Source organism: Phoenix dactylifera, chromosome 11 (genome assembly GCF_009389715.1).
Source record: "Phoenix dactylifera cultivar Barhee BC4 chromosome 11, palm_55x_up_171113_PBpolish2nd_filt_p, whole genome shotgun sequence".
In the NCBI taxonomy this organism is placed as follows: domain Eukaryota; kingdom Viridiplantae; phylum Streptophyta; class Magnoliopsida; order Arecales; family Arecaceae; genus Phoenix; species Phoenix dactylifera.
This window is the reverse complement of record NC_052402.1, coordinates 13,041,685-13,058,976: the sequence shown is the minus strand read 5'-3', so window position 1 is coordinate 13,058,976 and position 17,292 is coordinate 13,041,685. Positions and strand designations below refer to the sequence as shown.

At 38.3% G+C, this 17,292-nt stretch overlaps 2 protein-coding genes and 1 pseudogene across 3 annotated transcripts; 1 reads left to right on the top strand and 2 right to left on the bottom strand.

Annotated features, from left to right (window-relative positions):
* The first annotated feature begins 1,138 nt into the window (after window positions 1-1,138).
* On the top strand, window positions 1,139-10,180 carry LOC103711210 (ATP-dependent 6-phosphofructokinase 3). The gene is made up of 15 exons (XM_039131668.1): window positions 1,139-1,454; window positions 2,926-2,972; window positions 3,098-3,137; window positions 3,343-3,405; window positions 3,495-3,632; window positions 6,184-6,342; window positions 6,433-6,486; window positions 6,942-7,010; window positions 7,119-7,248; window positions 7,684-7,724; window positions 7,907-8,131; window positions 8,513-8,561; window positions 8,642-8,796; window positions 9,453-9,705; window positions 9,876-10,180. Exons 1-14 carry the CDS (start codon window positions 1,350-1,352, stop codon window positions 9,657-9,659), a joined length of 1,482 nt encoding a protein of 493 aa, XP_038987596.1. The 5' UTR covers window positions 1,139-1,349; the 3' UTR covers window positions 9,660-9,705; window positions 9,876-10,180.
* Window positions 10,181-12,000: 1,820 nt separating this feature from the next.
* On the bottom strand, window positions 12,001-16,995 carry LOC103711208 (serine/threonine-protein kinase Aurora-1). Of its 2 annotated transcripts, none has more exons than XM_008797270.4 (9): window positions 16,860-16,995; window positions 16,021-16,122; window positions 15,599-15,745; window positions 15,400-15,495; window positions 14,393-14,488; window positions 14,221-14,317; window positions 14,005-14,122; window positions 12,547-12,619; window positions 12,001-12,462 (listed from the first exon to the last, which is right to left on the bottom strand). In XM_008797270.4, exons 1-9 carry the CDS (start codon window positions 16,893-16,895, stop codon window positions 12,361-12,363), a joined length of 867 nt encoding a protein of 288 aa, XP_008795492.1. In that variant the 5' UTR covers window positions 16,896-16,995; the 3' UTR covers window positions 12,001-12,360. The 2 variants fall into 2 exon arrangements, with proteins under 2 accessions (XP_008795492.1, XP_017699295.1); XM_017843806.3 differs by having other exon boundaries at window positions 16,021-16,134; window positions 16,860-16,987.
* On the bottom strand, window positions 15,116-15,236 carry LOC113463005 (annotated as a pseudogene).
* Window positions 16,996-17,292: the final 297 nt, after the last annotated feature.

Here is a 17,292-nt window from a genome sequence, read left to right as displayed (position 1 = left end):
TATTTTCAAAAAGTGGTTCAATCCAAATACTCAAATGAAATTTTAGTTGAAAATGTTGAATAGGTGAGTTAGAAAAGGGTTGCTTAAAGTGCTTCGAAATTTTTTATTTTCTAGTATTTTTGGATGTATCTATTATTAAATTTGTATGGACCATTGTTTCACAAAAAAAAAAAAGAAAAAAAGAAAGAAAGAAAGAAAGAAAGAAAGAAAGAAAGTTGAATAACTTTTATTCCTCGTAAATTTCCAACCAAGGGCTATCCCATCAAGCACGCTAATTCCCGAGAGTTTTAGACGCACAAGGCAGAAGAACATTTTATATGTATGAAATGGACACCCCCGAACACCAACCTTGTTATTCGTTTGGTTTTCATGGGAATTACTCTCTCTCTCTCTCTCTCTCTCAAAATAGAAATTCCTTAAGCTTTGGCTGGATGGGCATGATTGGGATGCAAAACGATTCTATTTCTATGCTACTCATCCGATATCTTCTCTTAGTCATATTTCGGGCAAATTAAGCTTTCACATAGATAGTCATATTTATATATCCAGAAAACAAAGTTCTACGTGCAGTTGTTAGCAGAAACAAATGTGCCTGAGTCAATGTTCATCGGAGTTGGGCTAGCTAGGCTCACAAGTTCAGAAATGGTTATTTAGGGCTTAGCCCACATTTAAGTGGGGTCAGGTTTGCGAAGCCTAAGGCTTGCCCAATCCGACGACCACCTGCTTCAATTCAAGTTTGGCAGCCCCATCTGGTTGATAAACCAGCGAGCGCGGCCACCTGGTTGATAACTTTATATATATATATATATATATATATATATATATATATATATATATATATATATATATACGGAAAACCGGACAGGGGTTGTATCTTTCGGGCGAAAGAATGATTCACCCTCCTTCCCGTGCGTCGACCGTTGGATTTTAAAATGGCCACTTCGAGATATGTGCAGACCGCGACTGACGGAGTCGGGATTGCTTTGGGAGCTGTTCGGAGTGCCATCCAACGGTCCATGTCGCGAAAGAAGATCAATCATTCTTTCCTGCGGAAGATACAACCCGAACCCGTCGTGGAAAATTGCATTTTCCGTGGTTTTGTTTCAGTTTCCGCGTGACACCGGATGGGTTCCCCCTGTCCGCCACCGCCCACAAGTTCTTTTTATTTTTTTGTCTTCTTTTGAAAAGCAATTCAACCCCCCTTGCTCCTCCCTTTTATAATCCCCCGATACATTCCGACTTGGATTTGACGAAGCGTGAGCGATCTTCAATTTTTGCAGAATTCTCTCACCTGCGTCGAAGACTCGCCGCCATTTGGAGACCGTCGGAAGGTCAGATCTCCCAGCAGGATGGGGCTGCTCGTGAAGAAATCTGATCTCAAGATCGTCGAAGGCGATATGGGTTATATTCTTGAAGATGTTCCTCACTTCACGGATTATCTCCCTGATTTGCCCGTGAGTGTCGCTTTTGATTTATGTTCTTTCTTGCTCTGGTTTGAGATCTCAAGTTGGTGTTTCATTTCTTGGTTGATTGCTTGAGCTCTCTCTCTCTCTCTCTAACTAGTATAAATACAAGCCACGCGAATCTGAGATCAAACTGTCATGGAATTGCGCGGGAACATTGTTTTAGATCTCTTTGTTTTTTCTTTTTTACGGCTTTTCTTGATGTCAAGTTAGGGTTTGTTGTGGTAAGTTTACTTTTGAGGGGAATATAGGTTTATGAGCAGGTGTATGAATTTAATATTTTTTGGCTAGAGTGTATGAGGGATATTTGTTGGGTTTAGACAGTGTTGTGAAAACTGGAAGGGGTCCTCCGAGAATTGATCTTGATGTTTTATAGGTTAGTTTAATTGATAAGTTGCGTTACGACAGATGCTTAAGTTTGATATTTTTCTCAAAGACATCTTGTATGGTGCTTGCCGTGGTTTAGGTTCCTCCTTTCCAGGAGAGGGCTTGGAATCTAGTTCGTCAGCTTAGCTCGTCCCATATAACAGCTTCTGATTTAGTTCCCACTAGGTCTAGGTAGTCATTTTACAGGAGATCCTTGTTCTGACTCAAATTTAGGATGTGATGCTGAATCTCATGCAATAGGAGGCATTACTTTACAACTGTAACCAAAGGCGATATGCTAAATCGGCATGGCCTCGACAATTTCTGAAGCCATGAAAGTAATAAAGCAGGTTGGAACCAGTGCCGGCATATCATGTGATCTATCTTGGATATCAGAGGACATGCAAGCAGTATGTATAAGATCTTCAAGGGAGGACACAGAACAAAGGAGTGTATGTTTCTTGCAAGTAATTTGGATGTTTTTGACTATCCGAATACAATATATAAATATATACACCGAATACAAATCATGAAAATAAGAGAGGAGAAAGGGTACATATTTGGGCATTTAATCACCTCTGTCCTTTTAGATTTGAAGAAAAAAGAGAACCATTGCAATTGCCCTACCATATAACAAACCAGAATGTGCACCTTACTCGTGATTAATTGCATCTGAAGTAGCAAAGTAACTCCGAGGGAATCCCTTCGAGTTGGACTTGGGCATGGTGTCAGGCATCTTAATTGGACATCCTTTCAACTCATAATATTAATTCTATCTCCTCCAATGAATTGATTGAATATGGCCAGAAAGTAGCTCTGGATAGAAATTAATTCAGATATTTCCTTTACATTTTATGTCAATTAATTGTTTTGCCAAGTTAGTTGGAACTATGCAGGCAGGCTTGGAAGGAGGTTAACTTTATGCATGTACCCAGTACTAGTATGCTCACTGCATGAAACATAACTCCTTTTCTTTCCCCTTTTCTTTAAAGTTGTTGTAGTTAAATTTAAGCTGAACAATTAGTATCTGTGTTTGTTGATTTTTATGATCTATCTCTTGAAAAAAAAGGAAATTCTTGACTAATTTTTGTGGCAGACCTATCCAAATCCGCTGCAAGACAATCCAGCTTATTCAGTTGTCAAGTACGCTCGTATATCCTCTGTTTTAGTTAGATTTTTCTTCCCCCCATAATATTCTGTGAGCTGCTGATCACATTTTCTTCCACATACTTGTCAATAATAACGGGTAAAATATTTTTTATTGCCAGGCAGTATTTTGTTGATGTGGATGATACTGTTCCCCAAAAGGTAAATTCTTTGTGCTTTCCATATGAGTTAATTTGGCATGATAATATGTGTTCTAACATCTTATTTTGCTTGCTTAAGTCATGATGATATGCAAGGTGTTATAGAAGTTTATTGTTTACACGTACACAGTATTATACCAAACTTGTATTAACATGATTAGGTTCTATAATTAATGTATTTTATTTTATCATCTGTTGCCTCATAGATTGTGGTTCAGAAAGACAGTCCAAGAGGGCTCCATTTTCGACGTGCTGGGCCACGCCAGAAGGTTGGTTTCAATGCACATTTTTTTTGTAGTAATTAGTGGTGAAATGCATGCACGATTTTAACTGATGGGGCTTTTCGAATTTTAACCAGGTGTACTTTGAGTCAGATGATGTGCTTGCATGCATTGTAACTTGTGGAGGCCTTTGCCCTGGGCTTAACACAGTAATCAGAGAGATAGTATGCGGTTTGTCTGACATGTATGGTGTCAACAGAGTCCTTGGGATAGAGGTGAGGATATAGCTACTGAGTGTTGGACTCCCTTATCTAATTTATTATGTTAGCTTGAACCTTTTCTTTTTAGTCTTTCTAATTTCTGCTCTTTCTTTTGAATCTATTTGCCTATGTTTTCTAGTTGCTTAGAGTTTCTGTTAATGCTCCTCAGGGAACTTCTAGCAACCATACAGGCAGTCTGCCTAGGTGCTTGAAATAATTTAGCTGTCTAGGCAGACCTAGACAATTCTGAGGTGTTTGCCTATGTTTCTGGGGATCTGCTTAGTCATTTTCTTGCCCGCCTAGGCACACCTACACTCTAGTCAACTGCCTAGATATATAACATGGGTGCATATATATCGTCTAATTAATAAATATGCATACAGATGAATGTGTCAGTATAGTAATCAATTATGTAACCTCAAACAAATTCATCACATATTATTAGATTATTTTCAAGTATGTATGGCTTGTTTGCACTTCCAAACTCTCATGATTATGCTTATGATGTCCATTTATGAGGTGCTGTGGCATTTCAGTCATCTATGGTAGTCTCCTTGTTAGGTCCTAAATTACATATTCCAGGACATGAAGCACCATATGCAAGGATAATTCATATATGATGTATTTCCAGATTTGTTGGTTAAGAAGTTCATTGTCTGGGTCATTAACCTTTACATATGCATGTCGGATTGGCCCTGGAAAGAGAAAAACCTTAATCTTTGGTCTAGATATTTTTATGTACCATGGAAGTTAATTTGAAGGTTGAGTAAGCCAATTTAACTTAGACTGCTTGGGTGTGCAAACCTTTCGTCTTCATATAAAATATATCTTTACTTGTAATCTGCCTAAAATATATCTCCACTTGTAGAGGAGGCGTTGCCACTCATTAGCATGGGTGGAGCGGTTTGTCTGAATTTAACACATGCTTTATTAGATTTTTTTTCTCCATCCAAACATATTATACAGATGACCTAGATGCAAATTGTTGGTTATTGAAAATGCAAGTTTGAAGTTTTGCATATACATCCTAAGCAGGGTATGCCGTACCGGCCGTACCGGCCCATACCGGCCGGTACGGGCCGGTACGAACCAGTTCGGGCAGGGACCGATACCAGATCAGCGTGGGATCCGTTATCGGTTGCTTTTCATTGAAAAACCGGCCGCTACGACTGTCGTACCGGTACGTACCAGTCTGGGCCGCCATTGGTACGCCGACCGATACCGGTACGGCGGACCTTGATCCTAAGGACTGTATTTGAAGAGTATCAATCTATATAAACATAAAATTTACTTCGCATGGCAACCCCTAAAATTATTTAACTGTGTATATAGGTCCCTTTCCGATTCAATGTTATGTAGATCTAACTAGAGATGGGTTAGGAGTTAATCAGCGAGACAGATGACCTATTTGTCTTGTGGTCCAACCCTAACTGAGGTGTTCAAGTGCCTTTCCTTTTCCCGATTAGTGTCTTCCACAGGCATCCTTTCTAGATTCCCATTTGGTGGCTTCAGGGAAGCATCTTCTTGCCTAGCACTTTGTTTGACAGTTATGATGGTCATATCAATGTTGCCGTTGGAGATCATTGTTTATTAGAGAGCATTATCTCTTGGTAAATATTTCTAAACTCTAGGGTGGGTCTACAGCCATGAACAACCCATGTAATTAGATATATTGATATATAAACATGAAAAGAGAGAGTATTACATAAATGTCACATTTTTTTTCAAAAAAATAGCAAAGTTCGTAACTCCTTTAGGAACATTTGAATTCTTACTTAGCCAGCATGCAGCCACTTGATTGTTCCACCAAAGTGTTTACCACCAAGGACCGTTATCAGAATGAAATGTTGGTCATGAACTCTGAATTGATGAACTTAAGTTGATGTATAATTACTTATACTGACTAAATCTGTCACTGCCATTCTCTGTTGATGTTATAATATATCTGAAATGATTATATTATCAGCCTGATATAGATCTAGGATTTTTGTTAGCACAGCTAGACGTCAATGCCTTCAAGAAATAAATAATTGTTAGCACAGCTAGGCATCATTGCCTTCAATCAACAAATCCTTGTTGGCACAGCTTGGCATCATTGCCTTCAATATATCCTTGTCCTCATGGGAGTTGGCATATTGTTACTTAAGCTACGAAGTTTATCAAATTGGCATAATTTACACTGCCTAATATGTTGGGTTCAATGATAATACATTGAGGAGGGTCCTCGGTCATGTTGCCATTTTGAGTTTTGCAGTCTCAGATCAAGGCTTACACAAAGTCGATGTGGATAATGATCTAATGCTGCAGTGCCACTCTTGTGATTTTATATTAACTGGTAGTGTTAAAAAGTGATATGGGATGTTGAAGTCAGAACAAAACAACAATTATTCTCATGTTTCTGACATCGGGTAGTTTATACATGTGGTGCTTCCAGATGATAGAGCAGACTTTGTTTCACCTGGCAGCCAAAGATTTACAACTTGAGTTTTCCATAATAGGCTACATATCTAGTCCATTTGTATTCATATTATGGCTGCAACTACTTATTTGTTAGTATAATCTGTAGGGTGGGTACAGGGGTTTCTATGCCCGCAATACCATCCCTTTGACACCAAAGTTTGTCAATGATATCCACAAGCGAGGGGGAACCATACTTGGCACATCACGAGGGGGTCATGATACTATGAAGATAGTTGACAATATTGCGGATCGCGGGATTAATCAGGTAGGTAGGAATACTTTACAAAAATAACTTAATTTTTATTTTCTTGCTACTATATTTACTACTGTTAAATTTGAATATTAATTTTTCCAGGTCTATATTATAGGAGGAGATGGAACCCAAAGAGGAGCTTCTGTTATTTTTGAGGTAATTATAAATTAAGAAGCAAAGATATCTTGATTATTAGGCATGATATTCTATTGCTATTTCCCAGAGCAAGCGAGCATTACCTTGTTTCTCTCTAGGACCTTGAGTTTTAAATGAAATCTATACTTTAGTCCATGATAATTGAAAATATAGGGATACTAAATTTTCTTGTACTTCTCTTTTTTTTTTTTCCTTCTGCTATCACATTTGATCACTCACCTCTCCCTTTTTCTTCCAGAGTTTCCTATCTCTCTAATGATACTGGAAAAGATACAATTGGTTTGTAATTGACCACATATATAGAGAACAACGATGGTTTTCTAGTAGTACACGTTTATTTCACCACTATGAAACTCTTAGATTCAATGCAAATGATACTACCAATGTGCTGAAGTCCCATAAAAATGACCGACTACTAACTGTTCTATAAATTCCTATTGAATTATGACTAACAGGAAATTCAAAGACGTGGCCTCAAAGTTGCTGTTGTTGGAATTCCTAAGACAATAGATAATGACATTGCGGTACTTCTTGATCCTATACATAGTCCCACTTATCACATACATGGAAATCATGTAATTGGAAAATTGATAACATCTGAATACCCTATTGGTCACCTCCTTTTGAATCAGGTTATCGACAAGTCCTTTGGTTTTGATACTGCTGTTGAAGAGGCTCAGCGTGCCATTAATGCAGCACATGTAGAAGCTGAAAGCATTGAGAATGGTATAGGCCTTGTGAAGCTAATGGGTCGCTATAGTGGTAAGTTCTTGGTACTGGTAGGAACGGTAACATCTAATTGAAATATATCATGGGTCAGCTCCTTGTATGATGAAAGCTGTTGTTATGTATTCTTATCTATAAACAAGCAACTCAGCTCCTTGTTTAGAGTGACAAGCTGAAGTTATAATTACAGATTTGCTGCATGAACATGCTATCCTGCTTATTGATGTCCATATCCGATGGACATTTCAGCTTCTCATTTCCAGTCAATGCCTAGTTTATGTATGCAAAAAGTCAGCATGCAGTTGATTGAACAATATATTATATGTAACCTTATCACTCCTATTGCTGTAGGCTTACAGGATTTATTTTTGAACAATATACTATATGTAATCTTAAGACTCCTATAAGATTTTTGCATATCTGTTATTATGTGAAGCCCTACCTCATGTCTAACATGATCTAAACATGCAGGGTTCATCGCAATGTATGCTACCCTTGCAAGCCGAGATGTGGTGAGTGTAATTTCTTTTTTCTCTGGGTTAGCTTAATAAGTTCTTGGTTTTATAATGTGCATCCAGGTGTGTGGGATTTTAGGATCTTGAATTACTGTTTAGAATGCTGATTCTTTTAATCATTGTCTCAGAATCTAAAGGTTCTGTTTCTTCTGATCTCCTTTTGTTATCATTCCCCTTAGGATTGTTGCTTAATTCCAGAATCACCCTTCTATCTAGAGGGAAAAGGTGGACTTTTTGAATATATAGAAAAACGGCTTAAAGAGAATGGGCACATGGTTATTGTTGTTGCTGAGGGGGCAGGACAAGATCTTATCGCTGAAAGTCCGCAGTCCTTTCACCATGCAGATGCTTCTGGAAACAAGCTGCTTCATGATGTTGGGCTATGGCTATCTCAGAAGATAAAGGTATGATTCAAAATATTCACAAATGTGAAAAAGTATTTCTCTTGTTCTGCTAGTTCAATCTGGATATGCTTGCAAGTTTCTGTTAATTCAATGCAAGAAGTCATTACCTCTTTATGAACTCGGGAGTGACTTTTCACATGGTGGCAATTCATGCCCAAATGGTGTGAATAATTTGACCGATCATTTCCATTTTCTCAATTTATGTTATAAAGTAATTTAATTAGAGTTAATTACATCAATCATAGAAGTTATTGCTGCCTGTTTCTATTGCTGTATATCAGGTATCAACTGGACTTGTACAGAAAAAAGAGTTTTCCATGTGAATAGTCAAGTCCATAGCTTTTTCATATATTCATTGTTCCACCCTTTTCTTTCATGTAGGATCACTTCACAAGAAAACAAAAGATGGCGATAAATCTTAAATATATAGGTATGTGGATAGACATGGATCCTCCCTTATTTAGTTCTTTATGAATTATTAAATCTAACCTATTCTCATTTATGTTGCAGATCCAACATACATGATTCGTGCAATTCCAAGCAATGCATCTGACAATGTCGCCTGCACGCTTTTGGCACAATGTGCTGTTCATGGTGCAATGGCTGGATATACAGGTTTCACAGTGGGGCTAGTTAATGGCAGACATACTTACATACCATTTCATGTAAGTATCGGCCTTCTCTTTTCAGTTGTCAGTAGTAGATGCAAAACTAATTTTACAGCCATTGCTGTGAAGGTTCAGTTCACTAAATGAAACCATGGCATTCTTTGAAATCTGACTAGAATTGTAGGTATGTATGTGATCACATCATATCCAAATATACCTATTGGAGTTTGGAGATTCCAACACTGTACCAGTGTCTGACACCAGAAGATGTATTTTAGATGTATTTTAATGGGAATTATGAAACTCTCTTTGTAGAGCAGAGGCTAGTAACCTTATTTTTCCCAATAGGGGCCCGATAAATATGTGGGTTCCCTATAATAGAGATTATTGTAGTGTCCGACCCGGATCTGCTTTCAGATATATTATTATATTTTTGGTGGTCAAGTAATCAAATTAAGGAGTGGGAAGAATTCATATTTGTCGGACATCTCTTTGGTGACGTTCTATAGGTTCTTTCTTTTCTAATTGACATGCTTTTTTAGCTTTCTCAATTAAGAATGGCTTTCTTTCTTTTCTGAATTTGGCATTACAATTACTTCTCTACTAAAAGAAATATCATTGGATAGTGGGAATATGCTAAAATTTTAAATTGCTGAATTTATTGATGTTAGTTTTCACTTCATTCATGACTCGAAATTTTCTGCCCTCTGCAGAGGCTGACCAAAACAAACAAGGTTGTGATAACTGACAGAATGTGGGCAAGGCTTCTGTCTTCTACCAACCAACCAAGCTTTTTGAGTGCCAAAGACATCGAAGAAGCTAAAAAGGTGGAGCAGCAGCCAACTCAGTTATTGGATGAGCAGAAGAGCCTGGATGATGGTTGCCATGAGGTGGGCTCTGATCTAAAAACATGGAAATAAGAGCTGAAATGTGATGCGTTATAGCTGAGTGCCGGCAATTACTGAGGTAAATATTCCCAATAAGGTCCAAAAGCATGATCGAATTTTAGTTTATATTCTAACTAAGCTTATATGATATGCTGGTGGTTCACGTATATGGAATTTTGAATCACACATTCTCTCCCTCACTATCAGGCCACAAGGTAACTGAGAGTTTTTGCGGTCTTTTTTGTGCAGTTTCATCCTTCCAATTGTCTGCTGCGGTGGCAGATGAATTGTTCTTCGTAGGGCCACCGAAATTGCAGCTTAAAACATTTGGTGCAAGCATACTTGTTTAGCATAATGGAGATATCTTTTGTTTCTGGCTTCTTTTTGATCCGCCAAATTAATACACAAATTGGCGCATCTGTTATGATTTATTGTTTCTTTATCTCCCTGTTGCTATTTCTTAGTGGTATGGCTGCTGATAATTCAGATCGTATGAAGGATATTAATGCTATGAAGGGGATTAGAGTTAAAAAAAAGTTTTAGATTTCTATCAATTGGTAAATTGAAACTGCTTTCACTATTCCAGTTTAACAATGAATGGATCTATGGAGGGCTTGAGTTCAGAGAACCCCTATCCATCCACTTATAGGATACTAACAACCTCCTACTAATGCTGCAAGCTATGTTCATAAAATAATTGTGTGCTTGATTTTACCTATTGAAGAAACGTAGGGTGGGTGGGGGTTCCGGTTTATCTTTCTTCCTCGTCCATTTATTTTTTTTTAAAACATTCTTTCTTCTTCATCCATTGTTGTCTGTCTATAGTGAAAGTGTCCATCATGGTTGGATGTGTGTTTTTTTTTTTTTTTTTTTTTTTTGCTGAAAAAAAAGGGGAAGGGGGAGGAAGGGACAAGCCCACCCCCGCGTAGCAGCCCCGACCACTGGGCTCTCATCCCGCTAGAAGAATGTTCGATGCAGGTAGACCGAGTTGTGTGTTGGGCACCCCGACCTATTTTACTCGTATCCTTCCCACTCGTGGGCCGGCTCGATTATCCAACCTGATTTTTCGTGTGAGTACGTTACATCTGGCACCACTCAAGCTATCAGCCTATCAGTCGTGCTTTTAGATCCCGTGTTCAGGCATTCGGTCAATTTAATCGACGTCCGCGCGTTTCAAATCTGGAACTACTTGGTTGGAAGCAAACGCGCCGTTTCAACTGGGCTACCATCTTGGTGGCTTGGTTGGATGTGTTTGCAGAGGTTGTCTTGCCTCTAACACAACCACTCATTCTTTAGTCAAACTTATGCCTCTTCAGAGTAAAATATGGAAGCCCTAATCTCACGTGCCGAGCACAATTGCAGGTCTCCTAATGGTGACAGAACCATCACCTTTAGGTAACAGCTATGACGATTCTACTCAGGAAGTACTGAACTAAGGTGGTTCCCAAAGAACTCTTCAGACATTGCATCATCCACCAGATTGCACAATATTCATGCTATCCGCTAATTGTTTCTGTCGGGCAAGAATCTAACCTGCGTTATAACTGAACTGACTTATATTCATCATAAGTTACCTTGGGTTAGTGTCTGGTTTTTCTTCAACAGCGTGATGTTCCGTTAGAATCGTCCTCCTTTTTTAGCACAATACTGTTCCAAATCCCTGCGGCTCGAAATGCTTAAGCCTCATTTTATAGCTGTCAGCAACTTGCCTGCCTTGGTAATTTGATTGCTTCTACATTGCAATTTAGCAGCATCTACAAATCCATATATAAGCGGGGCTACAAACTGCAGCAGATTGGATGATCAAATCATCCACAGGAGATAAGAAGAATTATCTCTTGCGAAATTTGGAGCATTGATCACTCTGCTGTCCCCTGAACCTCACCCAAATGCCATCCTGCGCGAGCATATCATGTACTCAAATTTTGTTAGGCTCGTGCTCGTTGGTAAATTTTGACCATACTGGTTGCAGGTATATGACAGTTGAATAAAAAAGCATTACAGGATTGGAGACTTGTTTTTATATGCGAATCATTATGAGCAGGTGAATGCATATTATCACCAGACACTGGTCAGATTGAAAAAGGATGTGGTGATGTGAATTGAGGTCATAAGGAAAACTTGCATGAAGTTGGTGAGAATTTTGAAATTAGGTCAGCAGATAGAAACGGTGCAATAATGGGACGCTGGCAAATTGAGGAAGAACTCAAAATAATGCAAGAGTTGATGCTAAAAGCAAATATTGAATGGAGACAGTGGTGATGTTTCAATGATAAGCTACATAAAAATTGGGGCCTTTGAATTTCCTCCATTGCAATTTTAAGTTTTGCATGTCTATCCATCGACTTCAATATTTCTGTTTTTAAGTCCAGCATTTGTAAGCATTTTAAATTCATTAAAGAAAAAAGTAGCAGCAATGCATATACTGAAACAAGTCTCTAAACATACAAGCAGAGAAATCCACTGCCATATAAGGTACAAGTTAGCTCACTGTTCTAACTTTATTACTCTCAGCCCCCTGCAAAATGTATATCACCTTGTCAAACAAGAGGCTTGTACTCGGGGATGTCAACAATGATCCTATCATTCAGATGCTCAACCTAAATACTTGAAGAAACAAATGAGCTAAATTTACATACAATCAAGGAATTTTGATCCACAAATTTCCTCCAAAGTTATTGGGTAGTGTGTTTCGCGTGACTCCACGGACAACTGGGGGATTGTCTGCCATTTGTTACCCTCTATAGATGCCTGATGGCTCTGCATTCTGGACTATCCATGGATGCTCAAGCAACTTGTGAAGTGGAAGACGTCGCGAGGACTCTTTGACAAGCATCTGAATGACAAACAGAAAGCTATTATCGAGTGACTTCCATCTTTTTGATGATTACGCTAAGGAACAGGAAAAAATGGTACCAACCTGGCTAATGAGGTCTTTTGCAGCAGAAGAAACCACTGGCTTTGGGGGAAACTTCAGATCAACCTTGATGATCCTGAATTCAAATAATGCAGCAAGCAGGGAGGGCAAAAGAATTAATTACATACAGGGAATAGTGTAAAAGTCAAAAAGCCACCAAGACCGTTGCAACATAATGCTATGAAATTAATAGCCTGTTAATTCAGTCTAAACTTTCCTGAGTACCACTGGGCAAATAAAAATGAAACACTTCAGTATAATCAGAAAGGACTTCTTACTTGGCAAAAGAGAAAAGTAGCTCACATGGAATTTCAAATAAAAGGAAGCAATTTCTTTTTTTTTAAAAAAAAATGATTCAATGACATTTTTTTAATGAGATATGCAACAACTTCAGTATAATATATATGAATACCCGAGAGATGTATAATGTGAGAGCCTATTTTTGCCTATGAGAACCTTCTCAGGAGAAAAGGAGGTGCCTGTAAGCCCTGTGGAGAAGTGATGACCATATTACTCCTTTCAGAAACCTCCAAAAAGATTAGAATATGTTGCAGACAGTTACAAATTCTTCTTGGACATGTCTTATGCTATTGTGGGTGCAAGGTGGATGGCAAATAAGAACAAGAAGGGTTTCAAGCATTATTTCTTAAATGCAAGTTATTGAGTATTCTATCACGAAACATTTTTTTTGGTGAAATGTACAACTTTTAAGAGTCCTGCCTGGAGATTTCAGGTTCCTCTTAGAAAATCAATGTTTTGCTCATTAAGATTCTTACCATCTATAACCTTCCAAGGAAGAACGAGCAGGTGAAAGTTTATCAACTTGATGGTAAAGGAGACATCAAGAGCATCCCTACCTTCTACTTTCATTATTCTTTCTCTGAAGCAATTCAAAGATTTTAAGGATTGCTAGAAACTCTATTTGGGCTTGGAGTACATCATCTTTTCTCCTTTGAGGGGGATGGATAGCTCTTGAGCTAACTCACCCACACAATATTTGTTAGGAGGTACAAATAAATAAGAATTTTTAGGCAAGTCCATAAGTAGGTTAAAGCAATTTGTAGAAAACAAATGAGGAATTATAACTGAACTTGTCAGCAACATGTTCCGTCTGGTTTCTTAGTTGTCATTATATAAGTTCTTTGCTAGAATTGAAGGCATAAACACATTTCCACATTGATGTTTCATTTTGTATTTTACTTTTTGTGTTGTTTATTTTCTATAACGCACGAAAAATAAGCATAAACAGACATTCGATCCAGCATATTTGGTTGAATCCAAAAGCTGAATGCTAGGCTAATAAGAAGGCATGCAGTATACTGGTTAACATTTATTTGTTTTCTACTTTAAGGGAAAAACGTTATATTAATCATTGTAAAATGACACACTGCAAACAAAGAAAAGAAGTGACGATAAATGATATTCTTAGTGAATAAAACATAATTTCATTTTCTTGCTTGCCTTCTGTATGTATCTGAATGTTCCTTTGCCTCAAATGGTGGAACTCCATACAGGAACTCATAGCATAAGATGCCCAAGCTCCAAATGTCCACGCTAGCATCATGTTCTACACTTTCCACTATAACAAAAGTATAGACAGGAACAGTTAAGGATCTGAGTAGAAGTTCATGAGAAAATTCATACAAGGAGAAACTGAATAAATGACAGTTGGTGTACCCATTTCAGGTGGAAGGTAATCCAATGTCCCACACATGGTCCGCCTGCGATTAAATGTGTGAACAGACCACCCAAAATCTGCAATTTTCAACTCACCCTATTGAAAGAACCAACTGCATAAGAATGTGAACTTTCCAGTAAATGTTGAGAAGTAAAATAAAATCATGGGTACCTGGACACCAATCAGAAGGTTCTCTGGTTTGATATCTCTGTGAATAACGTGCTTCCCATGCAAGTAGATTAAGGCCCGTGCCAATGATGCAATGTACTGAAACATCACAAAAAGTAAAAAGCATCAAACTTGTAGCAAGTCATAGATGTTAAATGGTAATAAAAGGCCACATACATATTTTATATTACAGCTGGAGCCTTCATACACACTCAAGAACCACATATGAAAGTACTGGATTAGTAGAACAAACATGTAGATGATCCTACATGGACATGTAGACAGGGAGAACTTTAAAGGAAGCACAACATTCAATCGGGAAATTGGATCAAATAAGAGCGGTATTCTAACAACTCAAGACCTCACCTAGAAAGACTAGTTGGAAGGTATTTTTTGAGTTCCTTATTCCTGTATAAGTATCCAAGATCTCTCCAACAAATAACCGATATGGGCCCGCATAGGTCCTCATCCTCGTCAAGCTAAGGATTCAAATCCATTCAAATTTAATCACAAACACCATGATCAGTCCGTGGTCAACCCCAATGGATCCGTGCTACAGTGTTCCCCAGTCCACATAGATTATGGGCCAGGTCCGCTCTGATACCATTTGTAGCAACTCAAGATCTCACCCAAAAAAGCTAGTCGGAAGTTATTATTTGGGTTTCTTGATTCTGTATAAGTACCCAAGGTCTACTAGCGAATAACCGATATGGGACTAAATACACATCCGTACGAATCCTCACATATTCCTAGGGGGTCACCCGTCCTAGTACTACTCTCGCCCAAGCATGCTTAACTGCGGAGTTCTGACGGGATCCGGTGCATTAGTGCTGGTATGATCGCACCCAAAAAAGTCTAACTGAAAATTATTATTTGAGTTTCTTGATTCAGTATAAGTACCCAAGATCTATCCGGCAAATAACCGATGTAAGACTAAATACACCCCCGTACGGATCCTTACAAGTATAAGGCACGAGAAAATAAACAAAATAGAGCATATGGATACTCACAGTTGCAGCTCGCCTTTCACTGAAGTATTTGCATTTCTGCAATTCTTTGTAAAGCTCACCTTTCGCTGCATATTCTAGTATCAAATAAACACGGGTCTGCAATAGAGTTGGAAAAAATGAGAAAGATTGAACTAGTACATAGTGTCTCTTTCATAAGAATTGTACAATACATATATCAACACCACTGGAATTTCTGTACCTGATCATAGAAGTAACCATATAAACGCAAAATATTTGGGTGCCGGAGGTGACTCTGTATTTCTACTTCACGACGCAACTGATGCTCAACTTGAGACTGTTTAAGCTGGCTCTTGAAGAGAACTTTCAATGCCACAACATGATTACTCTGTTCCCATTCAAAACATGTAAGAGGTCTTGCAAACATCACATACCTAAGAAATATTAGTTAGAGAGAATGATGCATCAAATACCAGTGACTTGTTTAAGCTGGCCAATAATGGCGATTTAGACTTTGGAATGTCATTTAGGCATTATAATATTAGATGAAATAATCTTTAAAGAAACATCTTTTTTGTTTTCTCGGAAGGAAGTAAAGAAGCATCAATGTAAGGAAGAGTGTCAAGGACTCTAATTGTATAGTTCAGAACAAATGATCAATACCTTCTTTTCTCTGGCCAAATATACATGACCAAACTTCCCTCGCCCAAGAGGCTTTCCAATGTCAAATTCGCTGAGAGTCCAGCGCTTCTCCACAGTGGACACCTGTGAAGAAGACTTTGAAAATTTATATACAATTCAGAACAGTTAGCCCTCAAATCATATCAAAATTGGTAATTGAGAGCTATATATTCAAAAATAACATAAAAACCCTACCAGAAAGAATATAAGACGACATTATTAGGACCCCAAATAGTTGGGAAAAGCTAGATAGTTATGGTTATTACATGTACATTTCCAGCAGAGGTAGAAGTAAATTAAATACCACGGAGTTAGTTTTCTTTCTGACATGAGACCAAAGGAGGAAAAAAAAGCAAATCCGGTCTAAAATTTGTGCGAAAGTGAACACCCGCCCCAAAGCATGAAATATTCTTAACATTAACAAGCGAAGCTGAAATCAGATCTATGGCAATTTGCGATCGCTAAGTTTAAACTACAGCCCATATTATAACCCAAGATTACTAAGCATTTCATGCGAACGTTTAAAGAAGAAAGTCACTCGAAATTAAAATAACCCTAGAAAATAACGAGAAAGCAAAAAAAATGTCAGAATTCAGCACGAAAAAACCGTAAATCGCCTTAATCTTTCTTGCAATCATTCCAAGAAACATAGGAAGACCGAATCCAGCAACTCGAAATTCTTCGCATGTCAATTAAAAGAAGACAGATGGGATCTTTTTTAACTTATTGACGACGAGGAACCCTAGATCTCCAAGAAAGGGAGATAAGAGAAGAGGATCTATTGACGAGCTCCCAAAAAGATCATATCTTTTTTCGCCTACCTTCTCCTCCTGCTGGGCTTCTGCCGGGATCCCCATGACTGTGTGTGCGCGTGTGATGTGGAGAGAGAGAGAGAGAGAGAGAGAGAGAGAGAGAGACGTTGCTTGCCTTCGGTGAAGTCTGGGGGAGACGGGGGAAATTTGAGGTTGGGGGCCTTGGGGCTTGCGACAGCGCTCCAACGGTCGAATTCTCTGATGCGTCCACGTGGACTCCATATCGGACAGCAGATCTGAGGATTTTAAATTGCGAAAGGAAAATTTGTTCTCAAAAGCATCATTTAGGACGTTGAAGTTTAAAGAATGTGAATTAGAACTAATTTGTTGACTTGTCTCCTGGAAAGCTTTTATGAGTTCTAAGAACTGAGTGATATGAATGTCAAGGACTTGACTAGGTGTCATATGTTAGTTAGGCCAAAATCCTCTCAGGCCATGACTT

Bases quoted from the DNA above. Each gene is read 5' to 3' on its own strand.
- LOC103711208 (XM_017843806.3), bottom strand. From the start codon at position 16,895: ATGGGGATCCCGGCAGAAGCCCAGCAGGAGGAGAAG. The intron at 15,746-16,020 runs GTATTGATCATT...GAATGGGAACAG, and splicing joins ATTTGGCCAGAGAAAAGAAG to AGTAATCATGTTGTGGCATT. The intron at 14,489-15,399 runs GTGAGTATCCAT...GTGATGTTTCAG, and splicing joins GTGAAAGGCGAGCTGCAACT to TACATTGCATCATTGGCACG.
- LOC103711210 (XM_039131668.1), top strand. From the start codon at position 1,350: ATGGGGCTGCTCGTGAAGAAATCTGATCTCAAGATCGTCGAAGGCGAT. The intron at 7,249-7,683 runs GTAAGTTCTTGG...CTAAACATGCAG, and splicing joins GCTAATGGGTCGCTATAGTG to GGTTCATCGCAATGTATGCT. The intron at 8,797-9,452 runs GTAAGTATCGGC...TGCCCTCTGCAG, and splicing joins ATACTTACATACCATTTCAT to AGGCTGACCAAAACAAACAA.